At 36.5% G+C, this 20,892-nt stretch overlaps 2 protein-coding genes across 2 annotated transcripts in view; one reads left to right on the top strand and one right to left on the bottom strand.

Annotated features, from left to right (window-relative positions):
• The first annotated feature begins 3,104 nt into the window (after positions 1-3,104).
• On the top strand, positions 3,105-4,727 carry LOC120629560 (inositol monophosphatase 1). The gene has a single exon (XM_039898520.1). The coding sequence runs from the start codon at positions 3,284-3,286 to the stop codon at positions 4,103-4,105; it is 822 nt and encodes a 273-aa protein (XP_039754454.1). The 5' UTR covers positions 3,105-3,283; the 3' UTR covers positions 4,106-4,727.
• A 4,370-nt stretch (positions 4,728-9,097) lies between these two features.
• LOC120629494 (peroxidasin homolog) overlaps positions 9,098-20,892 on the bottom strand; it is a 49,563-nt gene continuing 37,768 nt past the window's right edge. The window contains exons 3-12 of the mRNA XM_039898435.1: positions 19,297-19,431; positions 18,596-18,935; positions 17,791-18,010; positions 16,864-17,038; positions 14,767-14,894; positions 13,929-14,111; positions 12,490-12,817; positions 11,872-12,003; positions 10,224-11,798; positions 9,098-9,257 (exon numbers count right to left, since the gene is read on the bottom strand). Of these exons, the coding sequence (XP_039754369.1) occupies positions 9,098-9,257; positions 10,224-11,798; positions 11,872-12,003; positions 12,490-12,817; positions 13,929-14,111; positions 14,767-14,894; positions 16,864-17,038; positions 17,791-18,010; positions 18,596-18,935; positions 19,297-19,431 (3,376 nt within the window). The remainder of the gene's footprint in view (positions 9,258-10,223; positions 11,799-11,871; positions 12,004-12,489; positions 12,818-13,928; positions 14,112-14,766; positions 14,895-16,863; positions 17,039-17,790; positions 18,011-18,595; positions 18,936-19,296; positions 19,432-20,892) is intronic.

Below are 20,892 nucleotides of genomic sequence, written 5' to 3'. Positions count from 1 at the left end.
TATTGCATTTATCGCGACTGAGCTAAAAAGACTGCCGTTGCGACAACATTTTATACATTGACGTTACACCTTTTTTTTTTTTAATTACTCCTACAGTCTTTTATTTGGGACACTTCTTATTACTTAGAATATGTTAATAGCGTGTATGTCTCAATTTTTACAACTTTATGAATCAGTAATATTACAACAGACCTATGCAGATAAGGCAGATAAGGCTTTAAGATTTATCGCTACTGTAACTATATCGTCATAATATCAAACGATGTATGTTCACTGAGGCACGTCGTACGTCATACGTCTTTTATGTTTACTTATTCGATCGTGCGTGGGTTTATATGGTATCAAAAAAGCGCTATCTAGTGACATACGAACTACGAATAAGCAAACGTTGGTAGAAAGTCTCACCTTTGTACCATGAAGAGATTTTGAAATCCTACGGTCTTGCACCAAGGGCTTTGCATACACCGGCGCCCCGTGACTGATTTATTATTTCCACCAGCATGAGGTGCGTTTCAATTTATAAATATTCTAACACTAATTGCGTAGTAACCTCTCCTCTTAATCGTTTTCTATATAGACCGTTTCTGGAATTGTGCGTTATATTAAAAAACGCGACGCGGACCTCTGCGTGAATCTGTTCTGTACTGTCAAATATTTACTAAATTGACAGATTAATTAAACGCATGTGTTACGTTTGAAAAAGTTATTACCTAAAAAATTGCTACCATACTACGATCTTTGGCAAATACCCTCCCATGTTAAGTTTATAGAAGTGTCCACTTCATACCAGGTGTATATAAATATCAGTTTAGGTGCACTGAGCGCTTAGTTGCCATAAAAAATAATCCTAGTTTAAGTAATGGTTAGCTGCTAGCTTCCAGCTAATGTAACATCTTGGCGTGTCGTCACATTCGATGTGGGCCGATACGAACTTTGTACTTACTGTATGTATCCTTGGTACGAGGGCTTCCGAGTGTCCGAGCACGATGACGTTAGAGTAAAACTGACCGTATGCTCCTTTTTAAAGCTGTAATAATTTATCCATCCGTCTACAACCTTTAGATGAAACGTAGGTGAATTTCACAAATTTGTAATACAGAGTACGACTTTAAAACAAGGTGGTATGAGTCCATTTTACTCTGACTTTATAGCGCTTCTAAAGACGCTTGCGCGAATACCGAGTGTACGTGACTTAAAAGATTTATTATTTTTGGTATATTTTTTTATTACACTAGATTGTATAAAACAAAAATCTTCATGTAAATGTGAATCAACGATTCGAAATCTTTCAAAAGTATTTTCATCGACACGTCTTTAGTTGAAAAAAAAAACAAATTTTAACGATTCCCCCCCTTTCCCCCTTCCCTATTTACTAATTCGTCGGCGAAATGTACATACGCGCTGGCGGAAGTGTAACTCTTTTTTACATTAGCTTTTGGTATTATTATTATGTTATGCGCTAGATCGCCGCTTGATTTATTCTAGATTAAGGTAAGACTTAGTAATAATATGTGGCCTTAGGTTTTTTATCGTGGGACGCGTTGCGTACGCGGATGATTCAGACGTATATAGCATATTGTCAACATTTTTTATTGTAACCAAGTCTTAATGATTGTAACTCTTTTTTTTTTAAATTATATTATTATAGTTTTGTTTCTGAATAATAATATAAAATTTAAATGTAAGTAAACCATTGAAGCATAAACATATTTTACATAAATATTATATTTAATTATTATTAACAATATTGATAATTGTAAAATTGGCCATAGGTTGTAACAAGTTATCAGTTGGTATGCCAATTAAACAATTTTTCATGATTTTTAAATATCAGGTCTTTTATTTACTTGATCCTTTTTATACTTGATCCTTCTTTCATTTAGTGGTCACGATATTAACAGTTGGATCATAACCCGTAATGAGAGCCGTGGTTGCATGGAGCAGGAAGAGTAATGATCTTGGTGTGACGTGGTGGTGGCACTTTCAGATATAAGTTATACCACCAATACGCATTGGAGCAACATAGCGGGTCTATGTTCACAACCCTTACTCTTAGGAGCTATATAGGCCATTGCTCAGCAAAGGGACTCGTTCACAGAGTACGAGCAAACCCGAAATATATTACATAACGTAAAATTATTATTACGTATGTTACCAAGTACACTTCGCCAAAACCTGTTTTATACAGGATGGTTGTCCCTAGGCCTGTCAAAGGAACAAAATCAATGCCCAAGATTAAGCCTATATTATCATCTTGCTAATATATGGGTAAGATGTTAAGATTAACATCAATTTCGGAATGGGAAAAGAACTTAGACCGAACTAGCACTAGCACTTTTTTTTTATTACTTACAACTTACAAGATAGCACTTCACTCTGTCAAAGCTAAACTGTACTAGCCAGTAAGCATCCTTTATTTTCCATGCATTTACTACTTATCATTAAGTGAATACTATCACTGACCTCTATTATATAATATAGTATAACAGAGGTCAGTGGCTACTCTTTCTAGACCATTTTAGCAAGCAAAGAGAATACAAACATCATAGCCGCGTTATTAGAATTTGAATGAAAAAAAAAACTCAAGGTCAGATTTTGTGGAGAGAATCTGCTAGCTATAAATTAATGTACCTTTCACTTTTACCTAAGACGCTGATATGTAATCTTAAATTTGTTGAATTGAAAAAAAAATAAGTTTTTTAATTTATATAAAAGTTTGACATTTATATGTATGGTATGACGCGGCACGCGGAATTATTCTTAATTTTTATATATTCGTTCGTTTGTTTACTTTGGGCCTACCAAAGTAAACAAACAGATTAATCCTTAATTCTGTCAGACATTCATGTTTTCACATAGGTACATATATGGAGGGTAGAGGTACATAATACATTTATTACATCAACGGCTCGTACTTCTAATGTCAGATGTCAGTGTCAATACACGTTTGTTTACTTTGGGCCTACCAAAGTAAACAAACAGATTAATCCTTAATTCTGTCAGACATTCATGTTTTCACATAGGTACATATATGGAGGGTAGAGGTACATAATACATTTATTACATCAACGGCTCGTACTTCTAATGTCAGATGTCAGTGTCAATACACACTAATTGTCATTTCAACTCTTATTTTGTAATGTTATTCAGGTTAAGGTTGGGACTTGGGAATCGTTTAATTTTTGATCTCAAATTGTAAATAAGTGAATAATATAAAAGGTTTGCTGCTGTAGTGACTTTGTGTACCAAACCTCAGCGACCAGTGTTATATTCATCTCATAAAATGTCTGACGCAATCGACGAATACTTCGACGCTGCTCTGGAAATGGTAAAAAACGCCGGAAACCTTATAACGGAGTACAGTAACGGCTGTAAGGAGTATAAATTAAAGTCTTCCGATATTGATTTAGTTACAGAAATAGATAAAAAAGTAGAGGAGACTTTAATTGGTGGGCTTTCGGAGAGGTTTCCTTCACACAAGTTCATCGGCGAAGAATCGGTAGCTGATGGTGCTAAATGTGTTCTGACGGATGAACCGACCTGGATTATCGACCCTGTTGACGGAACACTAAACTTTATTCACGGCTATCCAAGCAGTTGCATATCTCTCGGATTAACAATCAATAAAAAAGCTGTTGTAGGTATTATATTTAATCCTATTGTTAATCAACTGTTTACGGCTAAACAAGGCCAGGGTGCGTTTCTAAACGGGCAGCCCATACATGTTTCACAAGTCAAAGACATGCGTAACGCCCTTATATCATTTGAAGTTGGTACTAGCAGGGATGAGGAAAAGAAAACAGCGGTTTTGGAAAATTTCAAGATGATTGTCGAGAAAGCTCAGGGGATAAGAACAGTTGGTTCTGCTGCATTGAACATGGCTATGGTTGCTTTGGGGGGTGCTGATGCATACTTTGAGTTTGGAATCCACGCTTGGGATATTGCTGCAGGGGATATTATTGTGAGGGAAGCAGGGGGGGTGTGCATTGATCCAGCTGGTGGGCCTTTTGACATTCTTTCTCGGCGTGTATTATGTGCTAGCAGTATTGAGCTGGCTCAAGAGATGTCTACAGTGCTTCATCAATATTACCCAGACAGAGATTGAATTGCAATTAAATATGGGATCAATCATAGACTACAGAAAAAAATTTCATTAAACATTGGAATATGTTTCTCTGTAACACTTAAATGATGAAAAATTTAATACATTTTGGTGTCTTAATGATGATCATTGAATATAGATATGTATGAATGTGACAATGTCTACAAAAGTTGATTGAATTTCAACTATATTTTGTTGTTTTTGGAGCCAATTAGTGTACAAGATTAATTGGTCCTAAATATTTGTGCAAGATTACCTACTCCCTTGGCTGAGATCCATAAAATGTAATAAAGTTTTGTATAGACAAAGCTATTTGGTTTTAACACTAAGTAAAGTAAGTACACAGATCTCATCCAAACTCTTGCACAATATTTAAGATGTGCAAATAACTAGACATCTCTTTTTTATGACTGTTGGTTGAACTCTGTTGTCCTTCTTTAAATGTTAATAGAAAAATTGTTATGTAAAATCTGACATAATCTCTTACGTACTTAATAATATTAGTTACCAGTGATGTGAGTTATTTAAATAAGTAATAAGTTGTTATTACATTATGTAATATTATTATGATCTATATATGTTGTGATTTTAAATCACTTCTGATCTGATGTTTTAGTTTATTTAAAATGATTTATATATATTTGAAGATTAAGTTATTGATATGTAGGTAACAAAAATAAAATTGTTGTAACAAATGAACAAGATTCTTTTAAATTTATAGTTAGTTACCAATTATTCAAATTCTACTTAATATATTAATGGTGATAATATGTCAATCTCCCATTTTAATGTAAACTAGTCTCAATAAACTGTTTATTTCTAAATATTTAATACAATGTTATGTATTTTGTTTAATTATAAAAGGTTCTGTGTACATCATTTACTACATACATAAGCAAAAATAAAAAACAAATCATTTTCTTAAAAATTTATTGACTTAAGATTTATGTAGGTACCTACTTACTTACCTATATTTATTTTAACATAATTTGTCATGTATCTTATTGCGTGTTATATTTAAACCAGCCTTTAAGGAAATAAATAAATCAATTTATAATAACAAAACCTGTATGTACTTAAATATAAATAAATGTTGTGTACAATGTTGAAGATTTTAATTGAAATTTCGATTTAAACATTTTAATAGTTGACGCTAAATTGCAAATAGCTACACCCAATATGGCGCCAATAGCGTAATCTTTTAATGTAATATTTTACAATATGTTCTGCCACATAAATTATATCGGTGGTTATTCTTAATTTTACGAGTTCGGAATTTAAAACAGTTTTGAATTCTTAAAGTTGGCATTTGAAGTAATATGCTTTATGTCTCGAGATAAATTACCTACCATTACGTGTTACTTTCTAACGAGCTCTTGGGGCTAACGTCGCAGTTCTAGGTCTATACTGACCTGTGCTAAAGAACTAGATAAATGCTTTACAGATTTAGAGCTGGCTAACCAGTATTGCTAAACTGAGCGCCACGAGATAGCTATGTTTACCCATTTTCTCTTTTAACCGCTTACAAATGAAACGAGAAAATGGCATACGTAATTATCTCGCGGAGCGCATTTTAGCTATGCAGATTTGGGAAGTATAAAAACTACTTTATGCTTTCTTGAACGTAGCAGTCGTATAAAATGTTGCTTCAAAGTATTTCGCTCTTTGGTCATAAGGTACCTCACACCGTCTTAAAAAGTCAAAAACATTTTCAGTTTTGTTACAGTAGTTCGACGAGCCTAGTTAGTCTGTCTATATTCAGTAAAAGTCTATTAGTCTATCATTCAAATAGTTGGTCCTGTCTTTTAAGTTACGTCCTAAGTGAACTGTCAATAACTAATAGGAAGTTAGCATCTATCTGTAATAGAATAAATAGTTACCAAACGGTAATAGGTACGTTTACATATCAGTATATCGGAGTCAAGCTGTAATTATAAGTCGGGTTACTTTACAAGACTGAAGAAAGCAAGCAGGACTACGTCAAGAGTAGTGTATTTTTATGTCAAGCCCTAGAAGGTTATGTCAAATTTGAAAAGGCCCTATTGACGAATATCAATAGGTAAGAGAGTTATCAGATGGTAAAGTAACTGGTATTAAGTCAAAGTCGAATGGTTTTCGGTTATGAGTAAAGTCATAGCGCTGTCAAACGATAATAATATGTTAATAGTCAAATGAAATAGTGGTCAAGCCGTTGATCAGTAATAAAAAGTCAAGCCTGTTAAAAGGCTAGATAAGTCCGAGTTGGTAGCGAGAGTTGTCCTGCAGGTTTATCTATAGTATCAAACAGTAATATGTTAAATTCGAAGGAAATTCGAGTCAAGATGCTACGAAAATAATTTTCTGGAACAGACTGTCAACAGATATAAAATGGTTATATTTCCACTAGTCTCCATACATAATATGTAAAAGTCAAAATGCGTAATGTAGATTAGGAAAGGTAGTTAGATTTATTCTTTGTTAGTTACATTAAAGACAAAAAATGACAAACCAAAAAGTACCTATTCATTATTGTATTTGGAGTAAGTCAGCGGTAATTCATTTAAATTACCTCGAACAGTAGCATCAGTAATTCATAAGAACTAAGAAATTAGTGAGCATTTAATACGTCAAGTTATGTTCAGAGATTTTGCAGTCGGTGTACCGGTAAATTGTCAATTTTGTTAAAAGTCAAATAGCCAGCATTCACATCCTAAGCAGTCGGAGTCAATCATTAGTAGCGAGCGAGTTATCTAGTTCATCATTGATGTCGTAATCGGTAATCAGTCAAGACATCAGAGAGTTGTCAGTAAGTTAAACGGTAAATTATTGTCATTGTTGTGAAAAGTCAAACGTTAATTAGTCAACTAATAAGCAAGTTGTCAAGCGGTAATGAGTCAGAGTTAATCAATAGTAAGTATCTCGCCAGAGAGCAATCTAAAATTATAAACAATTGATATCTTAATCGATAATTAGTCAAGTAATCAGAGTTGTAAGTCATAAATTAAGCGGTAAATTGTCATTGTTGTCAAAGGGAAACAGTTATCAGTCAACTAAAAAGCGAGTTATCAAGCGGTAATAAGTCAGATTCAAACAACAGCCAGTTTAGTCGCTAGTGCAGATCAATTAAACAGTTATTGATGTCGTAAGCGAAAAACAGTCTAGCCATCAAAGTCAGTAAGTTAAGCGGTAAACTATTGTCATTGTTGTCAAAAGTCAAACGGTAATTAGTCAACTAATAAGCGAGTTGTCAAGCGGTAATAAGTTAGAGTCAAAAAGTAGTATTGTCATTGTTGTCAAAAGTCAAACGGTAATTAGTCAACTAATAAGCGAGTTGTCAAGCGGTAATAAGTTAGAGTCAAAAAGTAGTCAGTCTACTCGCTAGAGAGTAAACTAGTTCATCAATGGTTTGTCAATCAGTTATATTTCAGAGCACTTATATAATTATTGGTGTCGTAATCGGTAATCAGTCCAGCCATCAGAGGGTTGTAAGTTAAGTTATTAAGTATTAAGTTATGTCATTATTGTCAAAAGTCTAACTGAAATGAGTCAAATCGTCAGTGAATAGACAAGCGTTAAAAGTCAGAGTCATAAAATATTCATAAAAAAGTTAAACGGTCGATGTAGTAATCAGTAATTAGTCAAGTCATCAGAACGTTGTCAGTCGATATCGTCGATGGTAAATTGTTATGCATTATCTTCATCAAATGATGAGCAGTAAACAGTCAGAGAAAAAAATAGTCAGTCTAGTCGCTAGAGAGTTGCATAACTCTTCCAAGGATTTCGTTTTAGTTTATACGTTTGTTCTCGTAATTGATTATCGGTCAAGCCATCAGAGTCGGTCACCAGTCGGTTCGGGTAATTTGCAATTATTGTCGAGCACATAAGATATCTGTCAGCAAGACAAGCAATTTTAAGTTCGGTTAGGCATTAGTTTATCAGTAGAGGTATAGGCAAATCTCGGAAAAAATCATAAATGTCAGTAAAGTCATACAGTCGAAGTGATAACTAATAAGTAAAGTGTTCGGAGAGTAAAAAATATAAGTTGATTGTTTATTACATCTGTCAAACATCAATTAGTCTCTCTTCTTTTCTTAGTAGAATGGCTTAATACGTGCACAGTGCAAAAATATTTCTCCAATTTTTCGTTAAAGGAGAATACACTGCTCAGAGCATTAGTGTCTTTTTTCAGTTAGAAAGTTAACTGGGAATTGTCAAACTGTGAAGCAGTAACCAGTCAAGAGTTAATATATGGTCAAGCGGCAATGGATCAGATATCTAATCGTCTAGTGTCAAACAAAAATTAAAGTTGGCAGTGAGTTATGTGATTGTCAAGCGATAGTCATTAGAAAGTTTTAAGTGATATTTTTAAACAGTCAAACGGTAATTACAATTGCCAGGCGGTTACCTTACAGAGATGTCAAAAGGTCAACAGGCACTAGTTAGTATAATGATGTTGCTTATGTCATTTCAAGTTTCAGATGTTTGAAATGATATAAGCTAGATATAGCCCTATATCAAAAAGGTCGGTCAGCCCTAGTTATTAGACCCAATTTATTCATTAGGTACTTATCTTTTTATAATCTTGCCTACATGACATTATAAATGACTTCAAGGAAATTTAAGTAGGTAGATAGAATAAGGTATAGGAGGTAGGTAGGTAAGGATAATTTGAATTTAAAATATGATACATAAAGTATCATATTTTAAATTTAAATTATCACACCATGTGGCATTAACACCTATTATGTTCCTACATAACACTAATTGCGTTGTTATCATAAGGTTATGTAAACATATTTAATTAAAATATAATCAGTCGAATTTAGTGAAAAAAAAACTAAGTTGTGTCATACATTTTTAGTGATTCCTTGCATATTGAAATTATCGACTTTGAACTTTAACTGTTTAGTAGATAACCGTTTAAAACAATAATGCAATACCAGCCAACTAATTTGTACGTTAAAAATAAATATTTTAATTTATACGCAGTAAAACTATTTCATTAATTTAATTAATTTATGTCCTACGTCGTCCGGGTCGCCGTCTGGATGAGTTGAAATCTATGGGTCGGGGGATTTCCCTCAACGCGTACGGGTCTAGCTTGATAGCTGGCATGCGTTGCGGCAGGTTCTCGGGAAGGTCTTCTTTCTCATCGTATACTGCCCATTGGGATGGACTGGAAAGAAAATGAAGACTGCATGTGAATGTGACTGAGTGTGACAGCTTCGTAATATCATTTATCTAATTTTCCTTTCGTACCTACTTCCGTATTTTGCACCTTTGCTAAACATTTACTATTAATTTATTAAGATCTATATCTCTATATTAAATTTGTAACGAGTATTAAAAACCACACCACCAATCCCTTAGCCTATTGAAATCCCACTGCTGAGCACAGGCCTCTGTTGTTGGAGAGAGTGTTTTGGAGCAAAGACCAACTTCGCAGCTCCAATGCTGTTTGTTTTTCCAGCGACTATTATAATAAGATAGTCATAATAACAGGGAGCGACGGCTTAACGTGCTCTCCGAGGCACGGCGGGGTTATGGTTTTTTTAGGAAATTTTTAACCTCTGCCAATTTCCTAACTCCAGGCTCCGAGTTTTTTTAAATTAAACAGAGTTTTTTTAATTAAACAGAAAACTCTAATACCTTACAGGTTTTAGCCCGACCTGGGTTTCGAACCCGTCATCGTAGATAAATATGCTAACCATTAGAACAAGGCAGTTGGTAACAACGCTCTATGTCAAATCATGAAAAAGCTGTAAAAAGGTCAAAAACATTGTATTGTGCTTGTATCAACTTTTGTGCTGTAGAGTAATTATAAAAATTTGTTCGTAATTTTAGATGTGGAATTCACGAATTTCGTATAGAGCAGACATGATGGTGACATGGAACTCTATAGGAGAGAAATGTAGAGATATAGAAGGATAAATGTATAATTTACAGTATAAGTCAGTATTCCGAGAGTGAAAGTCTGTTATTCAGACGCTGTTTTTAAAGTAAGATTTCGTGGTTAATCAACTTTTCTTAGTTTCGTGGAACGAGTATGTACCCGTACTATATTTTAGAGTTGTTACTTAGAATCTGCTCGGGTCTGACTTCAAGTTAATATAAGAATTAAAAACAAAAAGAAATTACTTACTTGTTTTCACTTGGTATAATCTGAAACGCCACCGAAGGTGTCTTAGCCGAGTTTGAAGGTTTCCTTTTATTTAATCTAGGTTTATCTCCGCGAGATGCTGTAACTTCTCCGGTACTTTCTATTTGATCAGTCCCAGATCTCTCTTGGATGTCCATTTTGTTGTTACTACTAGTCAAAGTGTCATAGGGTTTGTCAGGTTCATTTTGCTTTTGAACATTCTTTAGTTTTTGGTCCGTCGAGATGGGGTATTTACGTAAAACGTTGTGTATGAAGTAATATTTATCTTTAATATCTGAAGTCAAGGTCTCGTCTTCGTCATTACGTCTAGTCGGCCTTTGTGAATTGTAAGGTTTCGTAACCGAGTCATATAACATGAATGTCGATAGATTGCCGTGATTTTGGTCATTTGTACCTTCGTCGGATTTGTCAGTTTTCATAGTCGAGAAATCTTTGCTTATGGATTCGGGTTTAATTTTGTCAGTACTAGTCTTGTCATTAGTCACACCCCCTTTATAAGTGCCTACGTATCCAAAAGTCAGAAGTTTGTAAATATTTTCAGTCGTTGGGTCAATTTTCTCGGTAGTTTTGTCTGTTAGAGGTTTAGGTCGGTTTGTCATTATAAACATCTCAGTAGACAGTTTATCATTGGACGTTGACGTGTTGTCGTCATTCGATCTAGCTGATGATCGAGAGCTTTCAGTGACTGGTACGTTTACTCTGGATTCAAAGTTATTGTCAAACTCATGTCTATTAAAGTAAGGTCTGTTTGGTCGTCTGTATGTATCGTCATAACTTTGGTATGTAACTTTAACTACGTCTCTATCATTCTTATCTTTGTCATAGCCATGTCGTCTAGTAGTCTGTCGCCAAGTTTGTGTCGGTCTTGGTACATAATTTATCAGATACGTGTATTTGTCAATGTTTTCAGTAACGGATATGTAAGGTCGGCTGTTAGGTCTTTTATGTGGTAAGTTATTGACTACCACGGATTGAACGCTTTGAACATCGTCATAGTAATCGTTATTATATTGTCTAGTGTCAGGGTCAGAATCGCTGTAACGTCGTGTCTTGATTTTAAAGTCTAGTTTATCATCTATAACTTGTACTATAGGAATTGAATTCGGATTGTCAGTTGTAGTCTTGGTAGTATTTTTTTCAGTGGTATCTGTCCTGTTCAGTCTATGATTTTGCTTTTGGGGTTTACTTAAAATTGCTGCATTAGGTTTATTAATATCTGGTGCTTTAGTAACTTTCTGGGGTTTCCTAGTGGTTTTAGGTTTAGTTGTAGTTGGTTTAGGTTTTCCTGGTTTAAGCGTACTGGAATCTTCCGATTTCTTAATATCATTATTAGAGTCTGAATTTATTTCGACCCAAGGGGATAGATCAAAGTTATTAAGATGTCCATTGCGGCAAGAGATTCGATCATTATCAGGGTTGTTCGGTGATAGAAACACGAATGGCTGAATACTGTCAATGCTGTCTAAAGTTCGACAAAGTACTTGAGCTAACGATATTCGACGTATTTGTTGTAATTGTGCTGGTGTTAAGGAAGACTCGAATCCTCCGTTTTCATACCTGGAAATTGAATGTCGAGATTAAATCGTCATCGTTAACGGTTTTAAATTCAAAGCCTCTTAAAGTTTCATACCAAAATCGATCCCCTTTTTTTAGATTAGTAAATTGCTGCGCTATGATGCACGCGAATGTTGGTCCCACTAAACCTCCCACGACTGGGCGTTCAGCCATTCCTCCAGTGAATAGATCAATATCGTCAACGTGTCTGAAATAAATGGGTGTTATAATTTCTTATATAATATATAACCAATCCTAATAATATTATAAATGTGAAAGTCTGGATTTTTGTTACTCAATCACACAAAAACGGCTTAACGGATTTGGATGAAATTTAGCATGCATGTAGCTTTTGAAATAGAAAAGAAAATAGGCTACCTTTCTTCCCGATTCCTTAAGTAGTTTCCGAGAGAAAATTCTAAATTGTTTACCAGCTCAGCTGCGGGCACACAGCTTTGAAATTCAGTATGCATGTCACCTAAGCTATGGAAAAGGACATATACCGACTTTTTACTAATCCACGCTAGCAATAGCTAGTTTTAATAAAAGTTTTCCTCCTATTAGTAAAGACGTCAATCAACAACATCTTTTATTTATTCTTAGAACCATCTTTTGAGTGACTGCCCAATTTAAATGGACCGTTCTATTTGAATAACCCTCACACCTATGTAATGAAAAAAGCTGTACCACCTACTTGTATAAAACCTTCACTTTCCTCACAGCCCGTGCAGGCATAACCCTATAAAGGTCATCGAAGCTGGTAATTGCAGTCAAACCGCAAGGTTCCCTCCAAGATGTATAAGGGGGAACTCCATGGTCTCTTCCTCTCTGTATGTTTATGGCAGCTAAGTCCATCCCGAAGTTGAAGTGAGGAGTTTGGAACAGGTGATTGGTGAGTTCTTCAGTGATAAATTCGTCACGCTTCTGAATGGGCTGGTTTACCATGCCCAGTAGTAGGCGGTCAACCGCCCCCATACTCCAGATGTTGGATGGATTGGTTAGCTCGTCGTGGAGTGATACGTCTGTCAAAATGTAACGGTTTTTATGCTTATGATTCACGGACAAACAGATGGTTCCCCTGATGTTAGGTTGAAAATTGGTTTATAAACAGAGCAACACTTTGCAGGCAGGCAAGGAACACGTTTTGCAACGTGCCACCCTGTGTCCATCAATCAGGTGTTTAGCCTAATGCGCCTGTAATTACATCGGCGACTACGCCCTACAGACCGGAAAACAGCTTCCATACAATGCTGAAATATTTCAACAATGCTTGTTTGTGGCAGAATTGCCATGGTGGTAGAATTTCCCCGGACAAGCTTTGTCATAAAAAGCTCTATTATTACTGAAACGATTCCTACTTATACAGTGCTATTTTTTTTATAATTTTTATTAGTGTTTTTACCTACACTTGGAGGAATTATCAATTTTATAAATTTAAAATGCATATAAAAAAAATTATAAAAATATAAAAAAAAAGCAATGTGTCATCTTTAGTTTTAAACGTGTCGCATTGTAATATTAACCTATGAAAAAAAGTAAAACTGCAACATTTCCTACTAGATGACGCTACAGTCGCTATAAGACTGATGTGAAAGGCATATACTAATTTCAGCATCGACGGTAGGAGAGCCGTAGCTTAATTGGTGAAAGCGCTCAGGCCGCGATTGCCCGATAATCTTTATATGCATTTTAAATTTATAAAAGTGCTAATTTTGCTGTATAACAATCCATTTATATTGATGGTAAGGAACCATGAGCAGTTTTCTCGGCCATTGGTTAGGATATCACTACTTTTATTTGTAGATTCTTTCAACCATCTTTCGACGGAGATCATCATCATCAGCAACCCATTATCAGGGTTCCCCACGGTTCAGGTCTCCTCTGGGAAACAGAAAGGTCTAGGCTTGTTTACCACACTGGCCAAGTGCGGATTGGTAGACTTCACACGGGCTTCAGAACATTTTGGAGAACTCTTAAGCAGGCACACGATGTTCCCTTTACCGTTGAAGCATGTGATATTGATTTGCTATGCACATAACTCCGGAAAGTTAAAGGTACGTGCGTGAACGGGAAGCCGAAGCCTTATTCGCTAGGCTGTGCTGGAGATAAGACAAGATGATAGTTTTCACGTACTGTTAGCAATCGGGCGATGGAATCTGTCAAAGCGCATCATGGAGGGCTGCACTAGGCTATGACCGAAGCGGAAGGCGGCGGAACCAAACGAGCTGGCTGGGCTTGCGTTGATCTTTGGGCTGTAGCCGCGGTAGAAGCCCTTCTGTTGGAGCTCCAGCTCGAATAACCGCATTACTTCGGAACCTACAAACAAATAAACCATGGGTCTAATCCCAGAATGAGAAGGGTTTCGGCCGTAGTCTATTACGCTGGCCAAGTGCGGATTGGTAGACTTCACACGCCCTTGAGAATGTTATGAAGAACTCTCAGGCATGAAGCTTTCCTCACGATGTTTTCCTTCACCGTTTACAAGTGATATAAAAACTTCTTAAATGAAAAACGCACAGAACGCAAAAAGTTAGTGGTGCGTGCCGGGGCCTGAACTCGGCCTCCACGAAAGTAAAGCCGAAGCCTAACCCACTAGGCTATAACAACTAATAAATGGAAGGTATATAATATAATGAATATAGGTATTACGAAAAATTATTTTGACTACAACGTTCTATTTCATAAAAAGCTTGATTTTTGAGAAAACGCGTAACATAAATAATTTTTAGTGGATGTAAATTATTTTCGTTGAATCCAATGTTCTGTAATATAAGCCATGAAATACCATATTAAGGGCCGGTTTCACCACCTGATAAATTCAAAAACAATGTGAGTTGAACGTAAGTTTCACTATTTAATATCTATTAAAACGATGATAATAATAATTATTATTATTATTTTTCTTTGAATGGAATATTGAAATTAAAAAAATAAAAGGGAGATTCGAATTTAAGTGAAGTGAAGTGGATACCTAAAACGATGGGTAGAAACTCTCTGTATGTAATATGTTGTATCATGGCGCCGACGATTTTTCTCGTCTCCTGGTAGATTTTCTCGTCACTCCAGTGCGGATTGAGGTGTGCCAGTTCTTGAGCCATTCTGTGGAGGAAATTGATTGGTTTCATAAGCCACACCTAAACGGCTAGCATAGGTTGGCGATATAAATTATATACCCTGGCAAGAGATGAAATTTCGCGTCCACCTGCCAAAGCACGGAAACAGTTTACCCGCGTTAATTATAATATAATTTTTGGTTAAATTTTTCAAATGTGCCAATGCTTGGAGAGATAAAATGTAACCTTTTCACGATGAGGAATATGTTTTCAGCCCATGCGCGCCATGCTACGTGGCGATTGTGATTGCGTTTTACGCTCGACCAATCGCAAACTGTTGCTCGAATATGCGCCTCTTGTGATTGGTCGCACGCTGAACGCAAATTTGAACGCCGCTAGGGATGCAGTTGCAGACGTCACGGTTTGGCCTCTCCTTTATTGCATCCATTCTACAGAGTAATCATGACTAGTGTGTATTATTTACACAAAGTTCTTTAAACTTAGGGTAGTAACTCCAGGCAAGATAATTTTTATTGATAACAGGACAAAAATATATTTTAAGCAGGTACGTCTAATCTGAAAATATCATAGGTACGTGGTCTGGTGACTGTAAATATTTATAGTCATCTGTTAATGGAGTTGTATTAATTTACGTGGAAATAACCACAGTTCTGTTGAAATTCAAAATTCACTTATTTCTTATATTATAAGCACTTTTAAAACGTCAAGTATGTGTGTTTGTAATGATTTTACCACCGGTTCGGAAGGCAGATTCTACCGAGAAGAAGCCGGCAAGAAACTTAGCAGTTGCTCCCTGTCCCCTTACAATTATGTAAACAAATATGTATGAACGCTTCATAAGTGCCTGTGATGGCCTACATGAATAAAGAAATTTGGATTTAAATTTGCTCTTTTCCAACATCATTTTAGAATTTAAAAATCATTGTTCTATCTTGTGCTAGTTCAAAGCTGAGATGAATAACAAGGCATTATACTTTTCGTTAGCATTTTAAAAGTTATGAATTTCATATTTCTTCCGAGTGTAGGTAAAAACATTTATTATAATATTAAATACAAATAAATTGTCTAATTGTTTAGATTTGTATCCGTAAAAAAATTTTTCACTCCCATATGGCACAACATGTTTGGACCAATTTTATTTTGTACCTATTTACCACATAATATGTAACCCATGTTTAATGCAAATAAACGAAATTATTATTATTATTATTATAAAAAAGCAATGTGTCATCGTTTCGTTTCTTCTATATAATGTGTCCTACAAGATGGCGCTATAGTCGCTTTAAGACTGATATAAAAAGGAATATACTATTTTCGGCATCGACAGTAGGAGAGCCGTAGGTCAATTGTCGCTCAGGCCGCGATTGCCAGAAAGTGGCAGGTTTAAATCCCGAAATTAAAAAAAAAAAATTACAAATCTGATATTTCCTCCAAGTGGGCGCAAAAACACTAGTTAAAATTATAAGTTATTTAGTTAGTTATTAGTTTGGCCATCCAAAGGGGCAATGCTGCCATCATCTTAGGAACTGTACCTCGCGGCGGTGGTTTGGAAGACGTTTTAGATTTTATTTAGTTTTACATAGTTTATTTTAGGTTATATTTATAAAAGAAATAAATAAATTATATTTCTTTTCAAATTCAAATTCAAATTCTTTTATTTGCATAAAACATTGTAGTTATACATGTTTAGTCATGATATATCATGCAAATCTTAATTTAAACAAATTCATTTATATAATAACTAAAAAAACATGCTGAATATAATAAAAATATCATTTATTTTACTGTATGGAATAATAAATTTAAATTCAACTTAATTATGTGAGAAAAAGAACAGAAGTGCGTCCAATTCTGAAATTATTTTTGACAGTAACAAATTTATTGCCAGTTGTAAAAAAGTCCATCATGGAGGGCTGCACTATGACCGAAGTGGAACTTAATTATGTTATATTTGAGGAACTCTTTTAAGTATTCCTTCTGAAGTTTGTCCAAACCTGTTATGTTGTCTGAGCCACACGATATGCGCTGCCACGAGGCCAGGGTGCTCGTTGACTCTTGCGTCACCAGATTTGAAGCAGTCCGTAGAGACAGCGCCGCCGCGGCACAATTCATCGCGGTCGGTCGGCAGGAGAGGCCGACGCTGTTGTACTTTGCCGTATTGCAGCATACCTGGATAATAATGAATGAATGAATGAATGAATGAATGAATACACTTTTATTGTATACCAAAGAAAAAAAAATTACAGAGATATAAACATAGAGCAAGAGAGTACAATTTGGTGGCCTTATCGCTACATACCCAGCGACTTCTTCTAGGCAACCAAAGGCGAAAAAGGAGAAAACATTGAAAAGAGGTAGTTGCAATAAATAAGATAAAACATTACGCTGCGGGACTTTTTGGTGGCTGACTCAATCCTATATAATTTAACAATATGACTATAAAGTATTTTCAAAGATATCTAATCCAGTCTTGAACTAATGAATTTTAATGTATTTTTTTTAGAGCTAAAGTATGTGATGACTTATGGTGCAGCATTGAGTACACTCTTAAACGAAAATTTGATTTTGAAAATTTTTGTGAAATAATATTACAATTTTAATAAATTTTAATACGAGCAGTAGTAGAGCTTTTTGTGACAGAGCTCGTTTGCTTGGCTACTCAGGGAAGTAGCCGAATTCTGTTATCCCTGAGTGAAGCAGAATTCCAGCGTTCAGGTCTAAAGGGCCACCACACGCATAGCACCTACGCCTTAAGGTTAATGGACACAGGGCGGACACTTTGTATGACGACACTTTGTTACTTGTATACCCTGTGAAGGCTCTTTTTGCACGTATCGTACGTATTTCTATAAAAAAAAATTAAAGATCTGGACCCAATCAATTGTAAGGTAACGTTAAAAAAACTTCGTAATAAAACTTACCATTTCTAAACAGTCTTAGTTTATCCGACTGCCTCGCTGAACTGGCATAAAGCGGAGAACCATCGATGTAGGCAGACACCTGGTTAAACTGCTCACGCCAGCCGAGGGCGCAGTCATCACGAGGAGCTGGTGAGGAACGCACAAAGTCCAGGCAACGCACGCCGCGCGGTCCGTAGAATGTGTCCGATGGCGGTACTGCTATTGGCATGCATTCTGGGTGCTGTAATGAAAGGAATTCTCGCATCAGCAGCTATAAAACAAAGGATTCTTTTGCAAATGGAAAGTCGTCGATGTTTAGCCTAAAACGCCTGTAATTACAGCGGCAACCTCGCGTTTCATACCGGAATAAAGAATAGTTTTATGTCTGTTTGTACACATGTATGTACTTTTTTGACACATGTCTATTTAGATTTAAACTGTTTTGACACATATCTATTTAGTTCAGAGATTTATCTCGTCACACCCCAGTCTTGGAGGCGTACGGACTAATCACCGTCCGAAACTTTCACTTCAATCGTCACCTGAGCCGAGGTTTGGCCTCACACGAGATGGCCCAAGGCCGACGATCCCTTCTCTTCTTCGAGCCCTAGGGTTCAAACTCTTCCTGGCAGAGCCCTATTTCGAGGCACTCCAACAAGCCCGCGCTTTTTTCGCTGTTAAAATCATTACGGTTAATCAGTTACACACAATCCGAAAAAAAAGAGATTTCCCTTCAAAATAATAATTAGCACCAATATCTTCAGTGATTCGTCAAACTACGAGAACAGCTTTCAGATTATAGCAATGCATAGTTTTAAATACTCACCATGAGTTCTTTGGGAATGAAGTCCCTTCCACCATTCTTGCAGCATCTTGGCACAGATCCATTGAAGCCCCTCGATTGCGAAGATGCAGTAACGTCGTGGTCTAAAAACTGCCCCCACTGCATTAACAGATGTGTGATTCCTGGATTTTCGGCGTTTTTATCTTCATGGACGAGAGCGCTTATTTCTCTTGCTGAGGGTAGTTTAGATCCGAATATTGACCGTCTAGGGGCTTGGATGCCGTCGGAGTAGACGGGTTGAATGAAACGCTGGACCGGGGTCATTGTGGCACCCCATCGAGGACGGCTCAGGTTGTTGCAAGTGCCATCGTGGGTGCGGTACCTGAGGGTAAAGATAGGGTTAAAAAAAAATGTTCCCTGACGGATTTCAGCCACAGGGTGGGTAATATCCAGAGAGAGATTTTCAAACTACGCGGGACACGACGACCTCCCTGGCGCATTGCTGAGCGCTGTGGTTTTATGTTATGTAGGTTACAGGTTCGCTTCCCGACAGGGGAAATTTGGGATTTATAATTTTTAGAATTTTCTCTGATCTGGTCTGGTTGGAGGCTTCGGCTGTGGCTAGTAGTGTTGATTAGTGATTTAGCGTTCCGGTTCGATGTTGCATATAATCCGACTAGGGGGATTGATGTAATAAAATTGCCATACTGAGGGTTTAAGCGAGCTTCATGTAAAGAACTGACCTTTTGGAGGCTGGTGGACATTTTGGAGGGCTTTTGAGAGGGCATTGCTCTAATAGAGGTGACTGACGCAATGCGCTAGCTCCTGGTAACTGACTGTCTTCTGTGCGGCTTTCAAGGCTGTCTCCATTCTCGATACTGGAAATAAAATGGAAAATCAATTAAGAGGATCATTATCCTCCCAATTCCTGCCCACTCAGGGCACGAGTCTCGTCTCAAAATAAGAAGGGCTTAGAACGTAGTACATTAAGCTGGTTAAGTGCAGATTGGTAGATGTGACACGCCCATGAGAACATTTCCCATTTGAACAGTTTCCTTTCGATGTTTTCCTTCACAGTTAAATCAAGCGATATTTAATTCTTGAACTCTTAATGAAATGCGATAAGTTAGAGGTGCGAACCCTTTTTTTTTATACAGAAAAATGCCTGACGCATAGCACTCCGTTGGGGGAAACGGAATAGTTATGTGGGACTTGCACCCACTAATAACTCTGTGTGTCCCTCGATAGACCTCGTGCTCTCACTTGAGAGCACGGGGTTCACTTGCGTATTCACCGCACTCTCGCCAAGGTTTTGATCCCCAGTATCATCAATGGCCTGATCGCTGCCAAATCTTCCAGAGAGGCGTGCGCTACAAGGCACGCCAAGAGGTGCGAACCCTAGCAGAGTCTGAATCCGGCCGTCCCGAAAGTTCCACCCAAGTCCCACCAACTACGTTATCACCGCTTCTATTTTTGATATGTCGCTATCATTTATTTATCTTGGAAAGCTTATTAGGTAAGGCTAGAGTTAATCTGACCCTCTGAAACTTTTTACCGACTTTTGAAAGCTCTACTTTTCAATCAAATACGATAAACGTTTTTAATATGTAATGTAATGTAATGAGTATACGCTTTTATAATATGATTCCTAAGGTAATTTTGGACCTACCAATCCATAAGTTTAAAGAATGTGTTAAAACACATTTATTACAGCGAGGTTATGATACAATTGATGAGTTTCTTAATGACAAGGTTGCTTGGAAGCATCCGGCTCCGCTTTCATCTCTCACAAGATAGAAAAATGAATGTTAAAATATAAAATGTAAATTTTTGATGTTGGAAAAGAGCAACTGCTGAGTTTCTTGCCGGCTTCTTCTCGGTAGAATCTGCCTTCCGAACCGGTGGTAGAGTCACTACACACGGACAGACTTGACGTTTCAAAAGTGCTTGTATTAGGCCTACTTGAAATAAATGAATTTTGAATTTTGAATTGAATTTAATAACCTGCATCCTACGCCATAACATTGCTGCGGGTGAAAATTCTCGTAGGACGTGAATGCAGATGTAGAGATTGGTGAATGGTGAATGCATATGTATGAGATGACAACACTACTTTCATTCAGTGAGATATTTGAATGGTATAAACAGAAATAAAACTTTCTTGCGTATAATCAAACGTTGCATAACATTTGGTTAAGAGTCTTTGAATACTAGCGTAGGTTAAAAGTCATATAAACTTGTACTTTAATGACTTAGTGGAAGATTATCTGAATTTAAAATAGTAAGAATCTATAACTAACTAGCTGTTGCCCGCGACTTCGTCTGCGTTTGATTTTGTT

This window comes from Pararge aegeria, chromosome 14, assembly GCF_905163445.1.
Source record: "Pararge aegeria chromosome 14, ilParAegt1.1, whole genome shotgun sequence".
Taxonomy (NCBI): Eukaryota; Metazoa; Arthropoda; class Insecta; order Lepidoptera; family Nymphalidae; genus Pararge; species Pararge aegeria.
Note: the sequence above shows the minus strand (reverse complement) of the source record. Positions and strands in the feature narration are given on the sequence as shown.

Bases quoted from the DNA above. Each gene is read 5' to 3' on its own strand.
- LOC120629560 (XM_039898520.1), top strand. From the start codon at position 3,284: ATGTCTGACGCAATCGACGAATACTTCGACGCTGCTCTGGAAATGGTA.